General features: G+C 43.7%; 1 protein-coding gene across 1 annotated transcript in view; it reads left to right on the top strand.

Moving 5' to 3' along the window:
* LOC137570339 (serotriflin-like) overlaps positions 1–20319 on the top strand; it is a 55229-nt gene extending 34910 nt beyond the window's left edge. Inside the window, exons 6-8 of the mRNA XM_068278987.1 lie at positions 11344–11438; positions 13560–13648; positions 20106–20319. Of these exons, the coding sequence (XP_068135088.1) occupies positions 11344–11438; positions 13560–13648; positions 20106–20239 (318 nt within the window). The 3' untranslated portion in view covers positions 20240–20319. The remainder of the gene's footprint in view (positions 1–11343; positions 11439–13559; positions 13649–20105) is intronic.
* Positions 20320–21513: the final 1194 nt, after the last annotated feature.

Genomic DNA, 21513 nt, shown 5'->3' with positions numbered 1-21513 from the left:
TCGGCCAAACCCTCAGATCCCCCTCAGACCCCCTTCCGATCACCACCCCAGTGCATTGATTGCATCTATTTTCCCCTCTAACCGCCCCCTGAGACACCCATCAATCACCTCCTGTCACCCCCCTAGCACTCCTATCCATCAGATCAGGCCCAAAACATCCTGTCATCTAAGAGGCCACCCTGCTTATGACCGGTTCCACAAAATTTGCCCCCTCATAGACCACCTGTCATCAAAATTTGCAGATGCTTATACCCCTGAACAGTCATTTTGAGAAATTTGGTTTCCAGACTACTCACAGTTTTGGGCCCGTAAAATGCCAGGGCAGTATAGGAACCCCACAAGTGACCCCATTTTAGAAAGAAGACACCCCAAGGTATTCCGTTAGGGGTATGGTGAGTTCATAGAAGATTTTATTTTTTGTCAAAAGTTATCGGAAATTGGATTTTTATTATTTTTTTCACAAAGTGTCATTTTTCACTAACTCGTGACAAAAAATAAAATCTTCTATGAACTCACCATACCCCTAACGGAATACCTTGGGGTGTCTTCTTTCTAAAATGGGGTCACTTGTGGGGTTCCTATACTGCCCTGGCATTTTAGGGGCCCTAAACCGTGAGGAGTAGTCTAGAAAACAAATGCCTCAAAATGACCTGTGAATAGGACATTGGGCCCCTTAGCGCACCTAGGCTGCAAAAAAGTGTCACACATGTGGTATCGCCATACTCAGGAGAAGTAGTATAATGTGTTTTGTGGTGTATTTTTACACATACCCATGCTGGGTGGGAGAAATCTCTCTGTAAATGGACAATTGTGTGTAAAAAAAATCAAAAATGTGTCATTTACAGAGATATTTCTCCCACCCAGCATGGTTATATGTAAAAATACACCACAAAACACATTATACTACTTCTCCTGAGTACGGCAATACCACATGTGTGACACTTTTTTGCAGCCTAACTGTGCTAAGGGGCCCAAAGTCCAATGAGTACCTTTAGGATTTCACAGGTCATTTTGAGACATTTGGGTTCAAGACTACTCCTCACGGTTTAGGGCCCCTAAAATGTCAGGGCAGTATAGGAACCCCACAAGTGACCCCATTTTAGAAAGAAGACACCCCAAGGTATTCTGTTAGGTGTATGATGAGTTCATAGAAGATTTTATTTTTTGTCACAAGTTAGCGGAAATTGATATGTATTGTTTTTTTTTTTCACAAAGTGTCATTTTCCGCTAACTTGTGACAAAAAAAAAATCTTCTATGAACTCACCATACTCCTAACAGAATACCTTGGGGTGTCTTCTTTCTAAAATGGGGTCACTTGTGGGGTTCCTATACTGCCCTGGCATTTTAGGGGCCCTAAACCGTGAGCAGTAGTCTAGAATCCAAATGCCTAAAAATGACCTGTGAATAGGACGTTAGGCCCCTTAGCGAACCTAGGTTGCAAAAAAGTGTCACTCATGTGGTATCGCCGTACTCAGAAGAAGTAGTATATTGTGTTTTGGGGTGTATTTTTACACATACCCATGCTGGGTGGGAGAAATCTCTCTGTAAATGGACAATTGTGTGTAAAAAAAAAAAAGCAAGCAATTGTCATTTACAGAGATATTTCTCCCACCGAGCATGGATATGTGTAAAAATACACCCCAAAACACATTATACTACTTCTCCTGAGTACGGCGGTACCACATGTGTGGCACTTTTTTGCACCCTAAGTGCGCTAAGAGGCCCAAAGTCCAATGAGTACCTTTAGGATTTCACAGGTCATTTTGCGACATTTGGTTTCAAGACTACTCCTCACGGTTTAGGGCCCCTAAAATGCCAGGGCAGTATAGGAACCCCACAAATGACCCCATTTTAGAAAGAAGACACCCCAAGGTATTCCGTTAAGAGTATGGTGAGTTCATAGAAGATTTTATTTTTTGTCACAAGTTAGCGGAAAATGACACTTTGTGAAAAAAAACAATTAAAATCAATTTCCGCTAAGTTGTGACAAAAAAAAAAATCTTCTATGAACTCACCATCCTCCTAACGGAATACCTTGGGGTGTATTCTTTCTAAAATGGGGTAATTTGTGGGGTTCCTATACTGTCCTGGCATTTTAGGGGCCCTAAACCGTGAGGAGTAGTCTTGAAACGAAATTTCTCAAAATGACCTGTGAAATCCTAAAGGTACTCATTGAACTTTGGGCCCCTTAGCGCAGTTAGGGTGCAAAAAAGTGCCACACATGTGGTATTGCCGTACTCAGGAGAAGTAGTATAATGTGTTTTGGGGTGTATTTTTCCACATACCCATGCTGAGTGGGAGAAATATCTCTATAAATAGACAATTGTGTGTAAAAAAAATAAAACAATTGTCATTTACGGAGATATTTCTCCCACCCAGCATGGGTATGTGTAAAAATACACCCCAAAACACATTATACTACTTCTCCTGAGTACGGCAATACCACATGTGTGGCACTTTTTTGCAGCCGAACTGCGCTAAGGGGCCAAAAGTCCAATGAGCATATTTAGGCTTTACAGGAGTGCTTACAATTAGGCACCCCCCAAAATGCCAGGACAGTGAACACACCCCACAAATGACCCCATTTTGGAAAGTAGACACTTCAAGGTATTCAGAGAGGAGCATAGTGAGTCCGTGGCAGATTTCATTTTTTTTTTGTCGCAAGTTAGAAGAAATGGAAACTTTTTTTTTTCTTTTTTTTGTCAGAAAGTGTCATTTTCCGCTAACTTGTGACAAAAAATAAAATCTTCTATGAACTCACCATGCCTCTCACTGAATACTTTGGGATGTCTTCTTTCCAAAATGGGGTCATTTGGGGGGTATTTGTACTATCCTGGAATTCTAGCCCCTCATGAAACATGACAGGGGGTCAGAAAAGTCAGAGATGCTTGAAAATGGGAAAATTCACTTTTGGCACCATAGTTTGTAAACGCTATAACTTTTACCCAAACCAATAAATATACACTGAATGTTTTTTTTTTTATCAAAGACATGTAGCAGAATAACTTTCGCGCTCAAATGTATAGGAAATTTTACTTTATTTGAAAAATGTCAGCACAGCAAGTTAAAAAAATCATTTTTCTGCCAAAATTCATGTCTTTTTTGATGAATATAATAAAAACTAAAACTCGCAGCAGCAATCAAATAGCACTAAAAGAAAGCTGTATTAGTGACAAGAAAAGGAGGTAAAATTCCTTTAGGTGGTAGGTTGTATGACCGAGCAATAAACCGTGAAAGCTGCAGTGGTCTGAATGGAGAAAAAGGCTCTGGTCCTTAAGGGGCGAAAAGACTGTGATCCTCAAGTGGTTAAAATAACTTTTTAGCACTTTGCAATTGAAAAAGTACCAAAAAGTAAATGACAAAGTACTATCAAAACTATTTTGAGTATGTTCCCACTTGCTGGTGTTTTTAAAGGTAATTTATGAGGAGGTGTGAAAATATCACCTAGGAGAAAACTCAGGAGAAAAAGTGAACTGCATATGGGCCATAGAGTCTTCCTATTTCTCTCACGGCCCCTCGTTTCAGCACTGCCCCCCTCGCTCAAGTACTCACAAAGACGGGCAGCTCCGAACTCTCGAAGACCGAAGCCTCCTGTGGCAGAAGAGAGCAGTCCCTGACCCATCGGTTGGAGACTGCTAACAGGGAAGGCAGTGCTGGAACGAGGGGACCAGGAAAGGAGCAGGAAGGCTCTATAGGTAAGTATCTTTTTTTTCTTGTTTTAATGCCTGGGGCTTCTTCCCGCCCCCCCCCCCCCCCCGTAGTCTGTGAGGCCCTTCACTATCCTCTTGTTCCCCTCTACTCTCCTGCTGTTGGCTCTGTAAGATGCGTGACTGTAAGATGTGTGACCCGAAAGTCGCAGGGGGTGTTCAGGCCATGCGCGGTTAGTTTTTTTGAAAACAATGCATGCACAGAATGCTTATGGGGTTGGGAGCACAATCAAGAAGGATGTGTGGACAGGGCCGTGTGTGTGCGTACACTCGGTGCGACTCACGCTTAGTTTGCACATCTTACGAAGCCACCAGTGGCATAGTCTCTCTCTGCAAACTAACAGACTGAGAAAGATATTCCCTAAACCTCCCCTCTTGTCATATCGGCAACCACACAATCTAAAACAGATGATTGTCAGGAGTTCTTTGAATAGGCCTCAACAAAACGGAACATCACCCTGCCGACAAAAAATATGTGGGACCTGCAGACACATTTACTCCACTGACAGGGTAACGATACCAGGTTCACAACAGGAGTACAGAGTACAAGGTAAATTTTCCTGTGGGTTCACCAATCTGGTATATCTGATCATGTGTGCTAAATGCCCCAATATTATGTACGTGGGAGAAACTGGACAAACCCTGTGCAAACGTATGAATGGACACAAGCACACTATTAATGATACCAAATCTGGACTCCCAGTTGCTTCACACTTTCGGTCCAACGGACACAGCATGGATGATCTTCATGTCACTGCCCTGAAGGGCGGCTTCAAAACGTCAAATGATCGATTAATAGCAGAAACAAAATTTATAAATTGGTTTAAAGCTGTGCAAAACGGTTTGAATAAGGACAACAATTTTTTATATTGGTATGAGACTGATGATATTTAAACTTTCTCAGCCATTCTAGCTGAACTTGTGAACTAAGAATTTACGATACCTCTGGGTCAATCCTAATCCCAGGTCTGTGAGCAATGGCATAAACAAGGATCCTTATTTTAGCTAATAACCTCTAACCCCATTCTGATGGTCTGTTTGAATTAAGGCATCTTAATGACATGTATTTATGCTTGAAAAAAATATCTGTTTTCCCTTTTGATGTTGCATGTATATAAGCTGTCTGTACCACCAGCTTGCAAACTAACAGGATATAAACCTGACGAAGGCTGCAAGGCCAAAAGCTTGCTTATTCTTATTCATTTTTAGTTAGCCAATAAATGGTATCATCCTGATTTAAAACTTCTTGCTTCTGCAAACTAAGTCAGCAGTCGGCAATTGCAGTTCACCACCGAGAAATGATTATGGCAAAGTAAATAATGTAGATATAACTATGTATCAATACATTAGCACAGGTTTATAAATATTGTGCTATTGGATTTAAACTCCTTAGCGTTATGTTTCCTCCCTGACAAACAGGCAAAAGTTGTTTTTTTTCCTTAGCAGGAAAAGATTTTATGCAGTACAATTCAAAAAGTTATTTGACGTAATTAAGTTAATTAAATTAAAATATATTCAGAAATGTAAAATAAATAAATATATACCGTACGTATATGATTTTCTTCCAAGCACTAGGTGACAGAACGCAGCCAAGCACTGTTCAAGACCAAAAGGTGCAATATTTTATATCAGCCACTGGGTGGCAGCAGAACACTGTTGAGCAAGATAAAATCTAAAGTTACTTCAATTCAGCTTCTTCAGTTGTGTAATAAGAGAAAAACAAAAGTTTGCTTTCTTAAAACAGAAAGAATTTGCAAAAATTCAGGTTGGAGTGAGCTTGAAATGTCTCCCAGGGCATCACTGCTGAATATATGCAAATTAACCATTGTTACCCTTAGAAGCTAAACACACCTCCAGAACTGCTGGAATGCAATGATGTGTCAGCTTGTTAATGTGTACAGAGCCATAATAATCCAACATGCATACAGACTGTTTTGGATTGTTTGATCCTCATCAGTGCATGGCATGGATTAATTTGGCTCTATGCAGTAGGGCTTGTAACACCGAGAGATACAGACTAACCAGCAAGCTCATGGTGACCCAGAACTCATTGGGGTGTGTAAGGGACTACAATGGTCCTAAAAGCCCCCTTACTAAGATGTTAAGAAAAACAAAAGTTAACATCTTAGTAAGGAGGCTTTTAGGACCATTGTAGTCCCTTACACACGCCAATGAGTTCTGGGTCACCATGAGCTTGCTGGTTAGTCTGTGTAATAAGAGAAGGAGATTTTACGGCATTTTATTTTAAGTACAGGTGAAACTCAAAAAATTAGAGTATCATGCAAAAGTCTATTTATTTCAGTAATTCAACTTAAAGAAAACCTGTAACAAACCCCCCCCCCCCTCCCCTGGGGGGTACTCACATCGGGTGGGTGAAGCCTCCGGACCCTATTGAGGCTTCCCCCGTCCTCCTCGGTCCCACAGCAGCGGCGATAAAGCTCCCCAAACAGCGGGGATGTAAGTATTTACCTTCCCGGCTCCAGCGCAGTATCAGCTCTCCGCACGGAGATAGGCGAAAATAGCCGATCGCTGTCGGCCCGCTCTACTGCGCAGGCACAAGTCTCCTGCTCAGTAGAGCGGACCCGACTGAGATCGGCTATTTTCCCCTATCTCCGTGCGGAGAGCCACAACAGCGCCCCCGCTGGAGCCAGGAATCTATATATATAATAGAGTAAGTGCCTCAACCTTCAAACAAGAAGAAGAAGTAGCGCCCTGCCCCCAGGGCCGGTCCAAGCAAGAAGAAGGGGCTGGTCCAAGCAGGAAGAAGAAGTAGTGCCATATCAAACCAAGGGCAAAGAGGATAATTTGCATATTCAGTAGCAGTGCATTGTGGGTAACCGCAAATGTTCACTTATAGCTGAATTATTGCAGATTTCCTTCTGTTTTAAGAAGGAAAATTACACCAAGCTTTGCTTTTTTTTAGTAGGAGGGCTTTTTGGTCTCTTTTATCTTCCTATACATTCTTAGTAGTTTGGGTCACCCTGCGCTGCTTGGTTACTCTGTTGTACTGATCCAATCCCTATCTCATACAGCTGTATCAGTCCCTGCCATGTACTGATGAGGACCAAATGTCTGAAATAGGCTGTTACATGTGGGTTTGATATGACTGTGTAAAACTTAAAGCTATAGGCTTGCTTGATTTACCAAGGATGAAAAGGAATACTTTGCATATTTAATAGCAGTGCATTGTGGGTAATCACAAATGTTCGTTTATAGCTGAATTATTGCAGATTTAAGAAGGCAAATTATACCAAGCTTTGCTTTTTTTAGTCGGAGGTCTTTTTGGTCCCTTTTATCCCCCCTATGCATTCCGAGTGGTTTGGGTCACCCTGAGCTGCTTGGTTACTCTGTTGTACTGGTCCAAGCCCTATCTCATACAGCCATATCAATCCCTGCCATGTACTGATGAGGACCAAAAGTCTGAAACAGACAGTCTACATGTGGGTTTGATATGACTGTGTAAAATTTAAAGCTATATGCTTGCTTGGCTTACCAAGGGGGAAAAGGGGTAATTTGCATATTTAGTAACAGTGCATTGTGGGTAGCCACAAAGGTTCACTTATAGCTGAATTATTGCAGATTTCCTTCTGTTTTAAAAAGGGAAATTACACCAATACAGTGTGCGGCATTGCAGGAAGTGACGACAGTGGAACGCACGATGGAACACGGAAGAGGTGAGTCATCCCCGCCCGCTGCCTCTTACTAATAGTGGCGGCTGCTACTGTGCTTAAGCAGGAGGGGGAGTGCACATGGGGGACCCAGGTGAGGGGGTTCCTGCTGAGCTTAAGCTGGAGGTAGAGCACACATGGGGGACCCAGTTGAGGGGGGTCCAACCCCCCTCCCCGCCGCTGTGCCCAATACCCCCTTCCTGCCCTCTACCCTCTTATGCGGCGTATGCTACGCCGCGGGTCGACTAGTGGTAAATAAATCAGCACTTATCAGCGCTTGTCAGGCTTGTCGAGGGAGAATTGCGGGACACTTGGGAGCCAGCACTGGATTGCCTGCAGCTACAGGGATGGGGGAAGCCTCATTGGGGCCCTGAGGCTTCCCCCTCCCGAGGTGAGTACCCCCCAGGGGAACTTTTTTTGTTACAGGTTCTCTTTAAAAGGTGAAACTACTATATGAAACAGGAACACTTCACAGGTGTTTTGGATGAATTAGAGTAAGACACTTTGAGCAAACAATATTGAACATTTTCACAATATACTAATGCTGCAGCTCCCAGCACCTTTCCTGTGTCCTACGCGTATGGCTCCCGACGTGTCACCTGACCTGCATCGGGTGCCGGAAAGCAGCTGAAAGCTGTAGGATGCATAGGAGAGGGAACCTGGTGCCCTTAATCCTACCTAATAAAACCCATGTGTCCCTGCATCCTCCTCCTGCGTGTTCCTGTGTTTGTGCTTTTGCGTACTGCACATATGAGGCATGCGGGAAGACTTTAGAGCAGCAGGAGTATGGGGTAAGGGGGGCGGGCGTGTGCAGCACGGTGCACGTGAGATTGTGCGCTTGGTGCACGGGTGTGTGCTCGGTGCATGCGCATGCATAGTGACATAAGGCCAGCACAGGTGACGGGTGGGAGTGGAGGGGGTTGCGAGGGTGGCCTAGAGCCCGTTATTGTAACAGGCTTAGGTCAACTAGTTTGTTATAATGTTGATGATTATGGCTCAAAAAATCATCAACATTATAACAAACTGGGACAACCATCAAGGTGAGAGTGCCTTCGACATAACTTATCAATAACTTTGAATTCTGTTTTATGATTTTTACTTAAATGACGTAATGGAGACAATGCAAGCCTTAAAGAAAACCTGTAACGAAAAAACCTCCCTTGGGTGGTACTCACCTCGGGTGGAGGAAGCCTCCGGATCCTATTGAGACTTCTCCCATCCTCCTGTGTCCCATGGTAGCGACAATATTTACCTTCCCGGCTCCAGCGCAAGCGCACTATCCGCTCTCCGCTCGGAGATAGGCAGAAATAGCCGATCGCTGTTGGGCCGCTCTACTGCGCAGGCGCAAGTCTCCTGCTCCTGCGCAGTAGCTATTTTCGCCTATCTCCATGTTGAGAGCCGCAACAGCGCCCCCGCTGGAGCCAGGAAAGGTAAATAAATCAGCGCTTATTATATTCACCGCTTGTCAGGCTTGTCGAGGGCAGATTGAGGGACACTTCAGGAGAGCCAGAGCTGTACTGCCTGCACCTACAGGGGAGGGGGAAGCCTCATTGGGATCCGGGAGACATCCGGATAATTGCTATCTGGATATCTCCCAGTAAATCTGGGCGGGGTGGGCGGGGGGTCAATCTTACCTGTCTGACGTATTCTTCGTCTGTCCCTCGGCGCCTCCCACGATGCGGTCCACGCACGTCACATGATTACAAACACTTCCTCCTTCAACCCAGAAGGAGGAAGTGTTTGTAATCGCGTGACCGCCGCTTGGACCGCACCATGGGAGGCGCCGAGGGACGGACGAAGAATACGTCAGACAGGTAAGATTGACCCCCCGCCCACCCCGCCCAGATTTACTGGGAGATATCCAGATAGCAACTATCCGGATGTCTCCCGGTTCCGGATTTAAGCAGGCAATTTTTAAAATTGCCCACAAAATGCTTGGGCAATGAATGTCTATGAGAAGGTTCATATCAGCGCGGTTTGTGCACTGTGCGTTCAGCAAAGCGGTGCCTGGACCATTGAGGCGATTTTGCTTCAATGGAAGGTATAGGAAAAACGCAAACGCTCAGAAAATCGCTTTGTGCAGAAATTGCGTTCACGTTTTTAAGAATAAATACATTGTATTTATTATTTTCTGGGTTAAACAGTTCACTTCCTGACTTGAGTCAGGGAGCGAGTTACAAAACCGCTCTGGAAAAGCACTTAGAAAAGTGCTTTTACCAGTAACAGAGTGTGCAGTGAAGTGCCGGGAGAGGTGGGGAAAGCACACAAAAATACAAAACGCTTGCGTTTGCATTTTTCGATTTTAGGTGTGAATGAGACCTCACTTTGGATTGAAGGCTGCACAGACGTATTTCAGCCACCTGATGGCAGCAGAACACTGTCACAAACCTTCTGAGCTGCTTGAGACAGGGAAATTGCACAAAATATTACATAACATTGCATTTTGTGTAAGATTCTCTCCATTGCTTCCATTGACTTTAACTCATTTGCAAAACAAGTTATATAGCAATAGGAGAATCATTGCCAAACACATGCCTGCTGAAAAAATGGTTTGAAACTCATGCAGTGGAAAATTAATCTTATAGAGGATGCTAAGCCCAGCTTCAGGCATAGACATTAGAACGCAGAGCAGGGCCGGGGCATAGGCTGGAGAGGCTCCAGCCTCAGGGCGCAGTGTAGGAGGGGGCGCACAATTCATTCAGCTGTCATTCCTAATTGTGTATGAAGCAGAAAGAAATAAGAAAAAGGGATACATAGCAGTGACTGCAAGCCATATAACTAGAGATTAAGGTGTTGGGGAGGTTGTGGGCACTGTGGCTCTCTTAGTCTAATAGCAATCAGTGTGTGGTGGCTGGGGTGGCAGGGATGGAGGGGCGCACTTTGGTGTCTCAGCCTTGGGTGCTGGAGGACCTTGTCCCTGCTCTGACGCAGAGTGTCCATATGTTACCTTTTGGTGTCAAAGAATGCACCAGCAGCTAAAAATCCTAATTTTAATATTGTGGTCTTGCATCCCGACCTGGGAGAGGTCTCTGCTGAATCATCCTGTCTGCAAGGGGCTGGCTCAGACCAAGCATGTCCTGAAGATTGCAGCTGCAGCCATGGGTGTCTGTAACCATGAAGTGACCTGTGAAGGAGCTCCTGATTAAAGTGAATTGGAAGCAAACAAAAAAAAAAAAAAAAAAAAAAACGATACTCTCCTAATGAGTGGGAAGGCTCTGGGTCCTATATATATTCCAGCAGTGTCATCCCCTAACGCCCCCCCCCCCCCCCGCCTTTTGAATGCCCCACTGTGGGAGTTTTCGGAAGTCTTTTGGAGCTCAAGTGCTTCCGAAGACACTTCTGTACTGCGCGCACGTGAGCGCGTGAGATATCACACCAATGCAGGTGTAGTATGGAGCCGCCCGTCTTCAGTAGCACTCCTGCTCCCAATGCAGCGGCAGAGAGCAGTATCAATTGGTGAAATACTGCTACCAGAGGAGCCAGAGCTGGAACATGGGGACCAGGAGAGGAGCAGGAAGGCTCTATAGTACCCAGAGCCTTCCTTCTCCTTAGGTAAGTATCTGTTCGATTTATTTGTGCTTCCCATTAGTTTTAAGTGGAATCATCAGGCAAATAAGAAAAATGAGCTATACTTACCCAGGACTTCCTCCAGCCCCGGCAGCTGATATGTTCCTTGATGTATCTTGTGTTCCAGTCAGGGAAGCATGCGCTGTCTTATTTACATGCCACTTCCTACTCCCAAATGGCTGTGCACAGTAGGCATGGCCAAGGGCATCCTGGGTAAGTGTGGTTCAAAACATTAGTTGTAGAATGGCGACTACAGCAGCAGCATGGAGGGGACCACGGCTATAAAAAGAGAACTCCAAGTAGTAGAAGTATTTGCAACTTTTTTTTTTTTATTTTTTTTTTCATCATGCTTTGAAGTTCAGTGCATGGATATTAATGTATTTTCTTTTTATCTTTACAGTTTGTCTGGCACAAGTCTTACCAACTAGGCTGTGCCGTCCATTACTGTCCTGATCAGGAATTGTGCTACTTCTATGTGTGCCATTACTGCCCTGCGTGAGTATATCTCCTCTGTTACTTACTAATATAACTATCATGAGCTGCTTATCTGCCCAACTGAAATTAAATAACCAGAATTTACGAGAGGCTACAGCAACCAAATCAAAACAAACAAAATAGATGCAAACAAATATAAGAAGAATGGTGATGGCAGTGCATGTTCGACGGCGAACGGTTCCCGGCGAATAACGATCGTTCGCCTGCTCAGGTTTAACTTGAATTTTGCCTTAAAAATTGGTCAATGGCCACCGACTTTAACGGTCAATGGCAAAGCCCCAATACATTTCAAAAAGACCTTGTAGTTTTTGAGAAAATATATTTTTAACTTACAATAAGGAAAAAAATATTTTAAATGCAGTTAAATGACAGATAATGTATCAACCTATTGGTAGTGTAAATTTACATATATCAGAAGAAAGATCAGTGAATTTCATGATGGGGTTTCCAGGTGGTCAGTGGCAATAGCAGCTATGGTTGGGCCATTAAAAGGGTACTTTTAAAAAAAAAAGAAATATGTGTGGACCCCCTCCCAAACCTCTTTAGCCCCTATGCAGGCTGGGATAGCCACCCTGAGCTATACCAGCCCGCATGGTTCATGGTATGGGTGGCTCTGGGGGAGAGGGACGGCCAAGCCTCCAAAACAAATCTGGCCCTGCCACAATCCCATGATCCATGTGCCCTCTGTCAATCACTCTCCTGTCGCTGGGAGTGCACTATGCATGCACATTTTATTATTTTATGAACCACACATGGGCAGAACGCTCTAAGTGATGGGGATGGGATCGAGAAGAATGTGTAGACAGTAGGGACTACAGGGTGCTGAAAGAAGCCCCAGATGAGTTAAAATCCCCAGTTCTAAATCTGGTTCAGGTGTGCTTGAAGGAAAAAAAACTAAAAAGTTAGTTACTTATCTCAATTGGTCCTCTTGCAGCCCAGAGTTCCAGCTTTGGTTCCTCTAAACTTCTTTGGCTAAAGTTTATCGATTAGGTTTCTTGGGGCTGTGCTCCTGCTGTGGGCAAGCAAATCCAGACTAGGCATGAGCAAGTACGTTCTGTGTATGCTAAGTAGATCAAAGCCCTAATGCATGGGAGAAAAAGCTTCTACCGGGCATGTGCGGATCTTGCTTGTGCATGCCCAGTCTAAATAGTCCCTACACTGGAACAGTGGCTTGACAAGGTTCTGTAAAGTCCTATAAATCATCCCAAGGCTTTTGTCTACTGAGGTAAGTATCTACCACCGTCACCCCCCCCCCCCCCCCCCCCCCCACACACACACGTTACAAGTTTGCTTTAAAGTGAACCTCCAGACTAAAAATCTACTCAGAAGCACTGAAAAGGCTTGGGGCTTGATTTACTATGTGGTGCTAACCTACTTAGCACGTCTAAAGTCTTTAGTCTAAGTCCCATAGGCTTCAGTGGGCACTTCGCGCGGAGCGCCCTGCGCTCTATGCAGTGCACGCGCAAAACTTTGCGCGCGGTACTTTGCGCGCGATCACTACTTCTCACATTTAAACTGAGTTTAGACGTGCTAAGTGCCAGTGCTAAAGTTAGCACCGTTTTGTAAATCGAGCCCTTGGTGTTTCTTTAACAGTTTCACAGCATCAGAACTATTTTTCTTACCCAAGCCTCATTTTTAGCTGCACAGAAGAAAACTGCCCTGGCATTTTTCCCCTGATGCTGTGCAAAGCATGATGGGATTTCTGATGTTGTTGTTCTCATTCTGCTGTTTTGGTACAAACTTTTTTTATGTAAATTTTGAATTTGAGATTTGAAGCCTAGCGCGCAGCTGGGAGTGGTGATCGGGACACAGGACAGTTGGAACTGTGTCTCCTGCTCCTTGTCACCTCCTTTCAACCAAAAAGATGGCTGCCATCATAAAATCACAAACATTTGCCTGTTCTTTTAAAACAGGGTCGGTAAGAGATTATATTACCTATCTATTTTAATTAACATAACTAATGTAACTTAATGACAGTATGTTTGTTTAGGCTGGAGTTCCCCTTTAATAGCTGAACCAGCTTTGATTTATGTTCATGCGGATGTTTTGCATTGTTTTTTGTAGAAGGTGTACCATTATGTGACAACAGAGATAGTTAGGTGTCCTGTTCTTTCATTGCAGAGGAAATGAAAAGAAAACCATCAACACTCCTTATACTCCAGGGCATAACTGTGCCAACTGCACCAACCATTGTCGCAATGGATTATGTAGTAAGTTCTTATATCACTTCACTGAAGATAATCTAGCTGGGACCTGGCCTGAAGGCTTCATCAACAGGTCATCTGATGCAGATCTACCCGCAAGAGTACACAGGGCCGGATATCTGGGAAGGCCACAAAGGCCCCAAAGGCCCGAGCCATGGGCAGATGCAGGCCAAGGGGCACCTGGATATGAAAAAGGGGCTACTACACTGTTCGTAAAAATAGATGGAACACTTAAACAACACAGTGTAACTCTAAGTCAATCACACTTCTGTGAAATCAAACTGTTCACTTAGGTAGCAATTCTGGGAGGTCCGGTAGATGAATTTCAGGTTTGGAAACCCAGGTACCGGTAAGAAAAGGAGACAAAAAGAACATAAATAGTGTAGTTTTTCTGGGAAATGTAAAGAAATAACAACTACTCACAAACGTGGGTTGCTGTAGGCAACCACAATATCGGGCATGTGGAGAAGGACCGTCTCCACTCGGTTATGATGAAAAGAAAAGGGTTCTGGAGGGCACACCATCAGAATTGTTGTTGGGTGCTTGACACTGGGACATAGGCAATGTCCCAAGTAGAACTGTGAACAAATGTGTCAGCACACCATTTTTCCTTAAGATCACGCTCTTTTATTGAGCCATGCATTACAAAAGGTTAGAAACCGACAATTGTTTCGGGGGCCTCACAGGGTCCCCCTTCTTCAAGGCGTATAGTTACAAGTGCATGCTATTCAAATCACCATATAAACTGACATAATCCCCCATCACCCCACCCATGATTGTAACCTGTAATCAAAGCCCTTGATTAAGAAATAATGTTTATCAGTGCGCTCAGCGTTACTGTATATTGTTATTCATACCTTTTGGGGGTTCCTCCAGTCACACCCCGTTGTGAAACAGTGGATAATTGCTGCAGCGTTTGAAGGTTACAATCAACTATGTGGCATGTTTATGTTGTAAACAACGGAGATGACATCATTGTTTTGCATCATCATGGGTGGAGTGATGGGGGATTATGTCAGTTTATATGGTGATTTGAATTGCATGCACTTGTAACTATACGCCTTGAAGAAGGGGGACCCTGTGAGGCCCCCGAAACAATTGTCGGTTTCTTACCTTTTGTAACGCATGGCTCAATAAAAGAGCGTGATCTTAAGGAAAAACGGTGTGCTGACACATTTGTTCACACTCGGTTATGATGACTCGGTTGATCAATGCGGGTCTCACTCCAGAAAAAACAAAGGACCACTGGATGTAGTCACAGAGGTAACCCCTGGGACAGGGGAGGAGACAATGTAAGATGAGAGGAGGTGCCCCAGTTGTGATACAATGTGTAGTGAGTGGAGATTAGTAATAGGAACAGTCTTACATCGTGATCAGAGGTTGAAATTTTACTTGTTAGACACCAATAAAAAAGCAACATGTTTCATGGGACGTGTCCGCTTCCTCAGGTCAATAAAGGACAGTGTCTGAGGTGTGTATCTCTGTTTCAGAGCACCAAACTGCCTCATTTGGGTTCTTATAGCCTGACAGGCGGTACAGTATACAGCCTCTGTAAGGTTCTTTAAGACTGATAGTACATTAAAGTGAACCTGGACTCTTGCACAGGACAGAAGATAAACCTAGAGAAATGCACCCTGTATTTATATAGAGAGTTTAACTTGTCTAATTCCCCCTTATCTGTGATTAATCACAAGTGTAATTTGATCTCTTAGCCGTTTTAGCTCAGGAATCTCAGCAGTCCTTGATAGAGCAGCTAATTTGTTATCACATGATGTTAATCCTATGTCTTCTTCCCTGAAAGCAGCAATTAGACACACTGCAGATTTATTGCACGGTGTGTATCAGCTGTAACAAAGAGGTTATTATGCTGTCTTATCTTTTATTAGAGCATAGAGGAAGTTCTGAGTTCAGGGCCGTTTTAAGCAGCCTAATGCTTGGAATACACCATAAGATTTTTCAGCAGATAGATGGTTCGATAGATAATTTCCGACATGTCCAATCTTATTTTCGATCGTCTTCTCATAGAAGTGAATGGAAATGAATAAGAAAAGATAAGAAAATCGATCGGAAAATAAAAATTGACTGAAAAATCTCATTGTGTATTCCCAGCAGTAATGGGAATCTTTAAACCTAACAGACAGCACAGTAGACAGCCTCAATGGGATTCTTTGACCCTAACAGGCAGTACAGTAGACAGTCTTAATGGGTTTCTGTGATCCTAACAGGCAGTACAGTAGACAGTCTTAATGGGTTTCTGTGATCCTAACAGGCAGTACAGTAGACAGCCTTAATGGGATTCTTTGACCCTAACAGGCAGTACAGTAGACAGCCTTAATGGGATTCTTTGACCCTAACAGGCAGTACAGTAGACAGCCTTAATGGGATTCTTTGAGCCTAACAGACAGTACAGTAGACAGCCTTAATAGAATTCTTTGACCCTAACAGACAGTACAGTAGACAGCCTTAATAGGATTCTTTGACCCTAACAGACAGTACACGTACAGTAGACAGCCTTAATAGGATTCTTTGACCATAACAGGCAGTACAGCAGACAGCCTTAATGGGATTCTTTGACCCTAACAGGCAGTACAGTAGACAGCCTTAAAGCGGACCCAAACCAAACATTTTTTTAAATAAAAATATTTAGTTGCACCACTCTGACACATACAAAGATAAATAAACACTCCTTCAAACCTATGATCATTTCAGTGCATGCTTTTCACCCTTCTCTTTTCATAGCTAGGGTTATACTGGGGGCAGCCATTAGCAATTCCTCCATTGCCAGACACCATCTACTCCACCAGTTTGCCGGAAAAATCCCGGCAATTTGAAAGGAAGGGAGGGGTTCCTCCAATAAATGTAAAATATTTTATATTTGTCATCATGCAGCTGAAAAAAGGCTGCTATTTATTATTATAATTTAGAAAATAGATTTTATTTCTGAAATCTTGTATTTTTAATTTGGGTCCACTTTAATGGGATTCTTTGACCCTAACAGGCAGTACAGTAAACCGCCTTAATGGGATTCTTTGACCCTAACAGGCAGTACAGTAGACAGCCTTAATAGGATTATTTGACCCTAACAGACAGTACACTAGACAGCCTAATAGGATTCTTTGACCCTAACAGGCAGTACAGTAGACAGTCTTAATGGGATTCTTTGACCCTAACAGGCAGTACAGTAGACAGCCTTAATGGGATTCTTTGAGCCTAGCAGGCAGTACAATAGACAGCTTTAATGGGATGTATTTAGCGTGAGGGGCAGTACAGTAGACACCTATACTGGAGTTCTTCCAGGCTGGAGAAACATCAGGAATGGGTATTCAGATTGTTACATCTGCATATTTATGACTAGAGATGAGCGTAATGACCTAATTACGATTTTGCGAAATTTCGCGTAATTAGTGTAATTACGATTATGGCCGTAAGTACATAATCGTAATGAAGAAGGATTTCGCGAAATTTCGCGTAAGCGTAATTTTCGCGTAATTTTCGCATTACAGTCGTATCATGCCGTAATTTCGCATTAAATGCTACCGTAATTTCGCGTTAAACCGTAACGCTCCGTATAATATAAAAAAGCCGCCGACTTTAAGGGTTAATAGCAAAGCCCCCTTAAATGCTAAGAGCCTCAAATTTGGAGAATATATTAAGGAGATCAGGAGGAATAAGAGGAAAAAAATTTTTTTCAAAAAGACCTTATAGTTTTTGAGAAAATCGATGTTAAAGTTTCAAAGGAAAAATTTAAACATTTAAAAACCCGCCGACTTTAACGGTTAATAGCAAAGCCTGCTTAAAGTTTAGGAACACCAAATTCCCAGGGTATATTAAGGGGATCAGTGGGAATAAGAGGAAAAAATTTTTTTTCAAAAAGACCTTATAGTTTTTGAGAAAATCGATTTTTAAGTTTCAAGGGCGAAAATGTTTTTTAAATGCGGAAAATGTCAGTTTTTTTTGCACAGGTAACAATAGTGTATTATTTTCATAGATTCCCCCAAGTGGGAAGAGTTTTACTTACTTCGTTCTGAGTGTGGGAAATATAAAAAAAAAACGACGTGGGGTCCCCCCTCCCAGACCTCTTTAACCCCTTGTCCCCCATGCAGGCTGGGATAGCCAGAATGCGGAGCACCGGCCGCGTGGGGCTCCGCACCCTGACTATACCAGCCCGCATGGTCCATGGATTGGGGGGTCTCGGAAGGGGAGGGGCAGCCAAGCTTTCCCCTCCCCCTCCGAGCCCTTGTCCAATCCAAGGACAAGGGGCTCTTCTCCACCTCCGATGGGCGGTGGAGGTCGCGATTTCCTGGGTGGGGGGTTCATGGTGGAATCTGGAAGTCCCCTTTAAAAAGGGGTCCCCCAGATGCCCACCCCCCTCCCAGGAGAAATGAGTATAGAGGTACTTGTAGTACCCCTTACCCATTTCCTTTAAGAGTTAAAAGTAAATAAACACACAAACACATAGAAAAAGTATTTTAATTGAACAAAAAACATAACCACGAAAAAAGTCCTTTAATATTCTTAATTAACCATTAATACTTACCTGTCCCTTTAAATAAATGATCCCACGCAATATCCTCGGAAATGTTCTATCAGTTACAATGTAACAAAGTTATTATGTAACAACTTTGTTACATTGTAACTACGCCGCACCCGACGCCACTCGCCGCTCAGCCGCCGCATACGCGTCCGTGCAGGACGCTAAGTCCCCGCAGCTCCCGCTGTCCACCCCGCCCACATCTGTCACCCACATGTCACCCACATGTGGGTGACATGTGGGAGAGGCGGGGAGGGCAGCGGAGCCGGCGGGGACTTAGCGTCCTGCACGGACCCGACAGAGCTCTGAGCTATATAGCTCAGAGCTCTGAGAAGCATCTTTGTATTTGGGCTCCAAGGAGCCCCATTGGTCCTTAGCAGACCAATGGGGTTCCTTCAAATCAGAAGGAACCCCATTGGTCTGCTAAGGACCAATGGGGCTCCTTGGAGCCCAAATACAAAGATGCTTTTGAGAGCTCTGAGCTATAGCTCAGAGCTCTGTCGGGTCCTGCAGCACAGACGCGGCGGCGGCGGCGGTGAGTGACGTCGGGTGCGGCGTAGTTACAATGTAACAAAGTTGTTATATTGTAATAACTTTGTTACATTGTAACTGATAGAACATTTCCGAGGATATTGCGTGGGATCATTTATTTAAAGGGACAGGTAAGTATTAATGGTTAATTAAGAATATTAAAGGACTTTTTTCGTGGTTATGTTTTTTGTTCAATTAAAATACTTTTTCTATGTGTTTGTGTGTTTATTTACTTTTAACTCTTAAAGGAAATGGGTAAGGGGTACTACAAGTACCTCTATACTCATTTCTCCTGGGAGGGGGGTGGGCATCTGGGGGACCCCTTTTTAAAGGGGACTCCCAGATTCCACCATGAACCCCCCACCCAGGAAATCGCGGCCTCCACCTCCACCGCCCATCGGAGGTGGAGAAGAGCCCCTTGTCCTTGGATTGGACAAGGGCTCGGAGGGGGAGGGGAAAGCTTGGCTGCCCCTCCCCTCCCGAGACCCCCCAATCCATGGACCATGCGGGCTGGTATAGTCAGGGTGCGGAGCCCCACGCGGCCGGTGCTCCGCATTCTGGCTATCCCAGCCTGCATGGGGGACAAGGGGTTAAAGAGGTCTGGGAGGGGGGACCCCACGTCGTTTTTTTTTTATATTTCCCACACTCAGAACGAAGTAAGTAAAACTCTTCCCACTTGGGGGAATCTATGAAAATAATACACTATTGTTACCTGTGCAAAAAAAACGGACATTTTCCGCATTTAAAAGACATTTTCGCCCTTGAAACTTAAAAATCGATTTTCTCAAAAACTATAAGGTCTTTTTGAAAAAAAATTTTTTCCTCTTATTCCCACTGATCCCCTTAATATACCCTGGGAATTTGGTGTTCCTAAACTTTAAGCAGGCTTTGCTATTAACCGTTAAAGTCGGCGGGTTTTTAAATGTTTACATTTTTCCTTTGAAACTTTAACATCGATTTTCTCAAAAACTATAAGGTCTTTTTGAAAAAAAAATTTTTCCTCTTATTCCTCCTGATCTCCTTAATATATTCTCCAAATTAGAGGCTCTTAGCATTTAAGGGGGCTTTGCTATTAACCCTTAAAGTCGGCGGCTTTTTTATATTATACGGAGCGTTACGGTTTAACGCGAAATTACGGTAGCGTTTAATGCGAAATTACGGCATGAACGAAACGCGAAATTTCACGTTGAAAATTACGCTTACGGTATTTTCAATTACGATTTTAATGGCAATTTCGCTACGCTAATTTCGCATCGTAATCGCAAATTTCGCATGCGTAATTATAGTAATGCGAAATTACGAAAATTTCAGCTCAACTCTATTTATGACTCAGAGCTTTGAACTCCAATGTTTATACAGAATGTACCCTATTACTGAAGCCAATATTTCATTGCTTTGCAGCTAACTACTGCCCGTATCTGGATGAATTTGATGAGTGTGAAGATCTCTACGAAATGTGTGATTCCGAAGAAGAAGGCATGTCAGAGGAATTTAAAATTAAAAATTTGTGTAAAGAAACTTGTAACTGCAGATAATAGGGAAACGATATATCCTGCAGCACAAGGCAAACCTATGTAAAATGAAACAAAAGGCAACATATCACCCATAATAAGAATTGGCAAATAAAGTTGGAATTTAAGATTAGAAACATTTTTGTGTAATTTTTTTTTCTGTTAGTGCTCCTCCTGATTAAAGATGTATGCATCTGGGTATTCCTGTTTAAAGTGATACTTAAAGAGGAACTCCAGTGAAAATAATGTAATATAAAAAGCGCTTCATTTTTACAATAATTATGTATAAATGATTTAGTCAGTGTTTGCCCATTGTAAAATCTTTCCTCTCCCTGATTTACATTGTGACATGTTTACTGCTGGCAGGTGATGTCAGTAAAAGGAGATGCTGCTTGCTTTTTTGGCAGTTAGAAACAGCTGTAAACAAACATTATTTCCCACAATGCAACAAGGCTCCTACAGTGTGATGTTAGAACCATAATCCTGACATCACACTGTGGGTGGGGTTTCACCACAATATCAGCCATACAGAGCCCCCTGATGATCCATTTATGAATAGGAATGATTTCTCATGGGAAAGGGCGTATCAGCTATGGTATTGGGATGAAGTTCAATTCTTGGTTCCGGTTTCTCTTTAAAGGACTGTCGAGGCGAGGGGGCAAAACAGATTTTACTCACCTGGGTCTAGCAGCAGTCTCAGTTCCTCACCGCAGCCCTGGTCCTCCGCGTTGTCACGCTGGCCGCCGGCAATGATCGCAACCCCGCCGACAGGTCAGCTCTTCTGAGCCTGTGCGGGCATTCAGGCCTACGCGTCCACGTAAATTGGCGCAGTATGCAGTATGCGCCAGATCAGATGATGTGGACGTGTGGAAGAGCCGACCCCGCCGGTGGTTCGCGATCATTACCGGCGGCCAGTGGGACAACGCGGAGGACTGGGGCTGCGCAAGGGACTGAGATGGCTGCTATGGGCTGGAAGAAGTAAGTAAAATCTGTTTAAGCACCCCTGCTCGGAAATCATTTAAGTGAAATTATAACGAGGAGATAATAAACAATTGTATCTATCCTGTATCTATCCTCCTACACTTACTTACCTAAGAAGAGGGAAGCTTCTGGATCCTCCAAAATCCTTCTACATCCTTCTCCAGAACACCTCCGCTGCCCAGGACCCTCTACAAGATCTGAGATGTGCTGTTTGTGCATGAGGGTGGTCGTACTGGCCTTTATGAGTACATCTGCGCCTGCGCAGTAGCATGGAGACATCTGTGCAAGCAGAGGAGTGTGGCCATGATAACATATCC

Source organism: Hyperolius riggenbachi, chromosome 4 (genome assembly GCF_040937935.1).
Source record: "Hyperolius riggenbachi isolate aHypRig1 chromosome 4, aHypRig1.pri, whole genome shotgun sequence".
Taxonomy (NCBI): domain Eukaryota; kingdom Metazoa; phylum Chordata; class Amphibia; order Anura; family Hyperoliidae; genus Hyperolius; species Hyperolius riggenbachi.
This window is presented reverse-complemented; position numbering and strand designations above follow the sequence as displayed.